The sequence below is a fragment of the Lolium perenne genome, chromosome 4, assembly GCF_019359855.2.
Source record: "Lolium perenne isolate Kyuss_39 chromosome 4, Kyuss_2.0, whole genome shotgun sequence".
Classification (NCBI taxonomy): Eukaryota; Viridiplantae; Streptophyta; class Magnoliopsida; order Poales; family Poaceae; genus Lolium; species Lolium perenne.
In genome coordinates this window covers 38902627-38910954 of record NC_067247.2, presented here as the reverse complement: position 1 = coordinate 38910954, position 8328 = coordinate 38902627, and the positions used below count along the sequence as shown (strand labels likewise).

At 46.7% G+C, this 8328-nt stretch overlaps 1 protein-coding gene across 1 annotated transcript; it reads left to right on the top strand.

Moving 5' to 3' along the window:
• Positions 1 to 6142: 6142 nt before the first annotated feature.
• Positions 6143 to 7019, top strand: LOC127348311 (dirigent protein 15-like). The gene has a single exon (XM_051374378.2). The coding sequence runs from the start codon at positions 6174 to 6176 to the stop codon at positions 6834 to 6836; it is 663 nt and encodes a 220-aa protein (XP_051230338.1). The 5' UTR covers positions 6143 to 6173; the 3' UTR covers positions 6837 to 7019.
• Positions 7020 to 8328: the final 1309 nt, after the last annotated feature.

Below are 8328 nucleotides of genomic sequence, written 5' to 3'. Positions count from 1 at the left end.
ACATGTTTTGCCCTGATTATCAGTAAGCAACTTAATTTGCAAATAGACACTCCTCCAAGGTATGTGAATGTTGGAAGGCACCCGAGGATTCGGTTAGCCATGGCTTGTGTAAGCAAAGGTTGGGGGGAGTGTCATCCATAATGAAACTAAAATACATGTGTAAACAAAAGAGAAGAGGGATGATTTACCTTGCTGGTAAAGATAACGTCCTTCATGGGAGCCGCTCTTGAAAGTCTGGTTGATGAGGTAGTTAGAGTGCCCACTATCATTCGTTGACAACAACAAACACCTCTCAAAACAATTTTTACTTCTGTCTTTAAAAAAAAATGAAAAGCTCTAGCACATGTTAATCCCTGCTTCCCTCTGCGAAGGGTCAATCTTTTACTTTTATGTTGAGTCATCATCCTTTCTTTGAGCACTTTCTTGAGAGCACAACAGTCATTCTTAGTATAATATGCTTGTCCCAAAATGTGATTAACTGTGGTATAACTTTGATGTTTTTATCTTTGATAATCTCTACTTCCAGTCTTTCCATGAACTTCAAAGGTGTCCGGGCATTTATGTTTTGCTGTACAAATACGGGCAAGCGAGATACCACTTTATCATATCCTTTTATGAACATTGCAATCTTGCTGATAGACATGATTCATGATACTTATTATTAATTTGTTGGTACCTTTTCCATGATTGACATAGCTATTAGATGACTTTATTTGCATGTATCTTATTATGAATTGCCTAAGTACTTGTCCATATCATGAGAATATTTACATCATATGAACAAATGTGTTCGTGAAAGTTCTTTTATCGCACTCAGTTGTTAACTGAATTGCTTGAGGACAAGCAATAAGCTAACCTTGGGGGGAGTTGATACGTCCAAAACGTATCTACTTTCCCGAACACTTTTGCTATTGTTTTGCCTCTAATTTGTGTATTTTGGATACAACTAACACGGACTAACGATGTTTTCAGCAGAATTGCCCTGGTGTCTTGTTTTTGTGCAGAAACTCAACTTTCAGGAAAATCCCCGGGATTAATTCCAATGGGCCTATTTTCACAGAAGATTAACGGAGCCAGAAGACCAGAAGGAGGGGAGCCACGAGGCCCCCACCCCACAAGGCGGCGCCGTGGGCCCCTGGGCCGCGCCGGCATATGGTGGCGGCGCCTCGGCCAGCCTCCGACGCCCCCCTTTCGACTACTTAAGGGTTTCGACCTAAAAACGCACGGGGGTTAGAAGAAATCGCCAGAAGACATCCAGAACACCGCCGCCATCGCGAAACTCCGTCTTGGGACCAGAAACTCCGTTCTGGCACCCCGCCGGGACGGGGAATTGGAGGAGATCATCGCCATCATCACCACCGACACCTCTCCATCGACCAGCCATGTTTCCCCCATACATGTGTGAGTAATTCCCCCGTTGTAGGCTGAAGGGGATGGTAGGGATTGGATGAGATTGGTCATGTAATAGCATAAGATTGTTAGGGCATAGTGCCTAGTATCCGTAGTTAGTACTTTTATGATATTGTTGCAACTTGTTATGCTTAATGCTTGTCACTAGGGCCCGAGTGTCATGATCTCAGATCTGAACATGTTATCAATTCATGATGATATTCATTGCTTTATGATCTTACCTGCAAGTTGTATACACATATTGTTGTCCGGAACCCGAGGCCCCAAAGTGACAGAAATTGGGACAACTGGAGGGGAAGGCGGTGATATGAGGATCACATGTGTTCACGGAGTGTTAATGCTTTGCTCCGGTGCTCTATTAAAAGGAGTACCTTAATTACCAAGTAGATTCCCTAGAGGCTCGGCTGCCACCGGCTGGTAGGACAAAAGATGTTGTGCAAGTTTCTCATTGCGAGCACGTACGACTATATATGGAACACATGCTTATAATTGTTTAGTACTTGGATACTGTTTTATTACTATCTGCAAATGCCCTACCTTGATTGTTACATGAGTTCTCTTATCCATGCAGCGCCCGTTCATCCATCCATGTGCCTACAGTATTTTAATCCTGCTGTTTACTATAATCATTATTGCTGTCTTTGTTGTTCTACTGCTTATATTTCACTATTGCTACTGCTATAAAACTGTTGCTACTGATAAACTCTTGCGAGCAAGTCTGTTTCCAGGTGCAGCTGAATTGACAACTCCGCTGTTAAGGCTTACAAATATTCTTTGGCTCCCCTTGTGTCGAATCAATAAATTGGGTTTTACTTCCCTCGAAGACTGTTGCGATCCCCTATACTTGTGGGTCATCATTTCGCAACAAATAAACATAGCAAAATCTAGTCGCATCATCAATCAATGTCATGAAATATCTCTTTCCACCTTTTGTCAACAAACCATTCATCTCACATAGACCAAAATGTATGAGTTCTAGAGGTGCCAAGTTTCTCTCCTCGGCTGCCTTGTGAGGCTTCCGAGGTTGCTTTGATTGCACACAAATATGGCACTTAGAACCTTTGGCAATGGTGAAATTCAGAATTAGACTTAAACTGGATAGCCGAGACATTAAACCAAAATTAATGTGACATAAACGAGAATGCCAAACACTGGTATCATCACTAACATTGCCACAAATATGGTTCACAGACTTATTACTGAAATCAGAAAGCGAAAAGCAGAACAAGCCTCCGCACTCATAGTCTTTACCAATAAATTGTCCAAACTTGAAAACAACTACTTTATTCGACTCTAAAACAACCTTAAACCCATCTCTGCATAGAAGGGAGCCGCTAATGAGATTCATGTTCATAGTAGGGACATGCTGCACGTTCCTCAGCTGCACGATCTTCCCCAAAGTGAACTTCGGATCTACCGTGCCAACACCACAAACAGAAGCATGTGACCCATTCCCCATCAAGACGGAAGAATCCTGGGCGACCTGGTAAGAAGTGAACATGGATATATCAGCACACACATGAACATTAGCACTCGTATCAATCCACCAACATGGAGATTGAAATACCGAAAGAACAGTAAAGAGATTACCATACCCATCAGCATTGCTGGTGGTCACCGTGTTGACTTGCTTCGCCTTTTTCTTGCGGCCTGCCCTCTCTAGACAGTCCTTAGAAAAGTGGCCAGCCTCTCCACATGCAAAGCAGCTCAGATCTGCTTTGTTTATCATCATCTTCTTCTTGAAGGTTGTAGTCTTCATAGGCTTATTGAAGGAGGGCTTGTCATTACCTTTGTTCTTGCTTTCGGGTTTCTTCTGCACCATGTTGGCGTTAGACTGACCCTCTCCTTTCTCGGTAGTATCCTTAGCCCGAGCTCTCTCCTGAACATCAAGAGACGCTATCAGATTTTCAACTGATATCTCCTGTCTCTTGTGTTTGAGAGTTGTGGCAAAGTTCCTCCATGAAGGTGGCAACTTACCAATAATGCATCCAGCCACAAACTTGTTAGGTAAGGCACACTTAAGGAGTTCAACCTCTTTCGCAATGCACCGTATCTCATGATCTTGTTCGACTACAGAACGGTTGTTCACCATCTTGATGTCATGGAAGCTCTCCATGATGTACAGTTCATTGCTTGCATCGGTTGTACCGAATTTAGCATTCAGTGCATCCCAGAGCTCTGTACCGTCCGCGACCCGTGATGAAGAGCTTGAGCAGTCACGCGGAGCGCTTCCCAAAAACCTAAATCGCCCTCTCCCGTATAGGATCGCAAAGGCGAGCAGTTCCGGAGACCTGCTCTCTTGTTCGTCGGTGCACGCCAGCGGGCGGGATGGAGTAGGCTACGATGGTGGCGCAAGCAGAGAGAGGTGGAAACCCTAACTCGTGTATTAGATTTGTTTCTGCGGTAGCCGGGCAAGAGATTATATAGGCTCAGAAAACACTAGGCAACTGGGCAAAAGGAAAGGAAAGTCTTGGCTCGAGGCTCAATCCACTCACCACGATCGCGACGCGCGTCGCATCGTGTCGAGACGAGCAAGGAGGAGGAGCGCGCGTGTACCACTCCTATTCTCACTCACTTACTAGTGGTGGAATGACCCACCTTACAAGGTGGTCTAACTTTTTCCCAACTTTCCATGTGGGACTAAACTTAACACCTCTTGCCAGTCCCTAGTGAGCTGCCACCAACTTAGGCTCAAACTCACAAGACTGCCACTATGTGAGCTTTGAGATTTATAGGAAAATCCGAAATCTAGTATGGACCACTAAATGTGGGCCCAATATTTCAATAGAAGGAGCCAGATGCATCGACGGGCACCTCTGCGCTTGCCGCGTTCCGTCCGGCGGCTGGCCTCTGGAGTGGAAGGTCGGCAGGGAGAAGATGGTCCTGGACGACACGGGCTGGAGGCACGTCGACATCAGAGCCGAGTACATGGGTGAGCCAGTTGACATAAGCTAGTGCACATGGCGGAGCGCCGAGAGTACTGCCTCATCGAGCGTCTGCGACGGCGCGAAGGTCCCGACGAGAAGGAGTGCCTGCGTGAAGGTGACAAGTGCCTGCTTCACTTGACCTCCTTCCGCGTCAAGTACGGGGACGACGGTGAGCTAATAGTGGCCCATCGGCGTGCTTGCTCTTACAGAGTGCCCAGGTAGCGCCAGCATTTTGTGCCTCAGGCGTTCTGGATATACATGGAAAAAATAGCGTGCTATTTCGACGTTTTAGCGACACTATAGCGAGTATTAGAAAGTGAAAGCTACGTTATGTATAATTTGCTCGCTATGGTGCTAATCTCGCTATTAGCGACGCTAAACTCGCTATTTATTATAATGTTATAGTGTTATGCGGCAACCAACGGGCTCATGATTTCAACCTAGCTCAACTCAATCCTAGCCTGGCAACCAACCAGTCGTCACTATCAACTCCCCACGAGCCGCGGTGGTGGCGGTGCTACAGTAGCAACACCACTCTCATCCAGCTCTACCCGTCGCCTCCGCGTGGCACGTGCCGACCAGAATCAATAGGAGGACGCGCGCCGATCTGACGTTGGTCTTCGTCACCAAGCCACCACCTCTTGCGTAGCATGTATATCTCGTTTCATCCTTGCAGATTCTCTTCCAATTTGACCAGTACAGGAAGGTAGTTTAGTAATGGTATTTGACTATTCGTAGCCCGTGGATATCATGGTTTAGCTTTGTAGTTCTTAGTTCATTTTAGCTATGTACTTCTTAGTGCAGTCTGGTTACGTAATTCTTGTCTTTGTCGTTCATGTTTTGTGTCTATGAGAGGAAGGAAAAACATGTTGATATAATCCAGTCAAAACTGATTAATTAGCTATGCATGTACTCGGCAATTTTTTAGCTGACGAAATCCTAGATATACATGATATACTTGTCAATTTTCTATTATTTTTCGAAACACTATTTTAAAAAATAGCGTGCTATTAGCATGTTATAACTTGCATAGCGTTTAGAGAAGAACCACTCTATTTCATTTAGCGCGCTATTTTTTTTCCTTAGATATAACAGCCGTACGGGATGGTTCCTAGCCGTTCGTGTAATTCTGAAGATTGGTGCTAATTGTTAGACTGAATTTTCGTTGTTTCAGCAGTGTAATTGAGCTATTCTTCAGGTGTTGCTTGGTCTCAGTTATCCTTGCAAGATGCACGCACTAGCACCGTACGGCTCCAATCTCCACAGTTGTAGTTGTAGGATAGATGGTTGAGCATGTAACCTGTATTCTCTCTCCCCCCCTGCGCAGTCCCTATTTAAACACCCCATGGGGATGAATATATTGTGTGCTGTGTGTTCCAAACTCGTTCTCACTCTTACATGGTACTCTTACACTAATTATCACTCTGCTTTCTGATCTCAGTGTCTCATTCCTGCTGTTGCATGTTAGTAATTTTCAGATCTGAATTTGGATTCCTTCTACTAGAAAGACCTCTGAATTTTGGTCGCAGGCTAGAACCTCGCTCTATGATCTGTGTGGGAAGAGGTTGCGAATCTACAAATTTTATACTGTGATCTCCTATCGATAGGCTGAAATTTGGGGCTAGCAGAGTATGATTTGTTTCCTAGATCGTCGCCATTCAAACCGATCCTAATCTGGCACCGTTTCAGGCCCCTTGACTCGGAAGCCAGTAATGCCCCTATGATTCCGCTCTCCTCATAGTACTACTAAATGATCATACTGCCAGCGTTTTACACCTTCTCTCTCTTTATTGCGAATATATCCACCATTACTCCTTTAAATAAATTCCAAAACGCATGCATTTGATCTTCGCATACCTACAAAAGCTGCGTATCAAACCTTGTTTTTATCCATTCCACCAAACCAAGATTCAGTTCAAAGCAAACGACACCATGGGAACTCCATCCCTGCTCGCCGTTCTGATCCTCATCGTCCTCGTCTCCCTCCAACGCGACGCCGCCGCTGCCACCACTCGCGTCCACCACCACCACCCGTTCGGCCGGGAGAAGATCACCACCCTCCGCTTCTACCTGCACGACACCCTCAGCGGCAAGGACCCGACGGCCGTCCTTGTGGCGCACGGCGCCAACGCCACGTCGAGGCCCGGCGACCCGACGCCCTTCGGCTCCGTGTACGCCACCGACGACGTGCTCACGGAGGGGCCCGAGAGGGCGTCCAGGGTGGTCGGGAGCGCGCAGGGCCTGTACGTGTCCTCGGGGAAGGACGGGCGGCTGTCGCTCGTCATGGGCATGGACTTCGAGTTCTCGGACTACAACGGCAGCTCCTTCGTCGTCTTCTCGCGGAACCCGGTCACCAACGACCACAGGGAGCTCGCCGTCGTCGGCGGCCGCGGCAAGTTCCGCATGGCGCGCGGCTTCGCGGTGCTCCGGACGCACTACCTCGACACCGGCAACGGGGACGCCATCATAGAGTACAACGTCACTCTCCTGCACTACTGATCGATCTATAGTGTTCTGTTTGTTCGTTTTGGGTCTCATTCTTCTGCGGTGCTCGCATGATTGAGCTGCCATTTTATTTCTCTGTTTGTGTACCGTTTACAGAGGCGATGTGTAATCTATTCCTATCATTAAGCAATCCATTAAGACCTCGTTGATTCAGTGTATCGTAAAATGGCAGAAATAGAAAAACATAGTACAATCTTCTTTACTAGTAATTATTGTATCAATCCAATCGTCACAATCAAGGAAATAGAAGTCCCGGTACCAAACACTGACGACCTCCAGCATCAATCAAATGGCAACAATCCCCGGAATGATCATGGTTAATGCAAACGGGGAATTTTGTCGTCATCCCACCTCCCCTTCCTCTCAGTTCGTTCTTGCAAGCGCTGCCTCCCCCAGGTCAGCATCGATGGAGGTTAAACTGGCTACGACTACGTCTTCCTTGTCGCCGCTTTTCTGATGGCAGACGGTGCATGCTTGCGGAGAAGATTGTCTAGGCTTAACAACACCAGCGTCATCATCGTGTTCAGTGTGAGGCTGTGCCATCATGGACATGGTGGGAACGACACCAACGACGAAGGTTCAGACCAGCATCCCGCTTGATCCATCCTTACTATCATGCGAGACCTCAATAAAACATTTGAATATACTTATCGTGATCTTCACTTTTTTATGTTGTCTCGTTGAGTGAGGTGGTTCCGGGCGTCGTGGCGATGGTTGAGACTCCGAAGGAATGTCGATAGATGACCACCATGCGAGGAGTTCGTCGTTGAGAAAGTTTGCTCATCGGGGCTGCAGACACCTAATGTCACTAGTAGAAAAAGGGGATTCCATCTCGGTTGGTAATTGCCTCTCTGCAGAAAATCGGGACTAAAGCCCTCTTCCCCCTTAGTTTCGGTTGTGCTAAGAAACGGGACTAAAGGCCCCTCCACGTGGGCTGCAGGTGCGCCGGGGCGAAGGAATTTTACTCCCGGTTTGCAACACCAAACGGAACTAAGGGCCATGATGGCTATTTTGTTATTTAATTTTTTCCCACTCCCTTTTTTTTTTCTTACTATCATGCGAGACCTGAATAAAACATTTGAATACTTATCGTGATCTTCACTTGTTTATCTTGTCTCGTCGAGTGAGGTGGTTCTGGACGTCATGGCGATGGTTGTGACTCCAAAAAAAGGTGGGGGGGGGCATGTCGATCGATGACCACCATGCGAGGAGTTCATCGTTGAGAAAGTTTGCTCATCGGGGCTGCAGACACCTAATGTCACTAGTACAAAAAGGGGATTCCGTCCCGGTTGGTAAGGGCCTCTCTGCAGAAAATCGGGACTAAAGCCTCCTTCACCCTTAGTTTCGATTGTGCTACGAACCGGGACTAAAGGCCCCTCCACGTGGGATGCAGGTGCGCCGGGGCGAAGGGATTTTAGTCCCGGTTTGCAACATCAAACGGAACTAAAGGCCATGACGGCTATTTTGTTATTAATTTTTTTCCTAA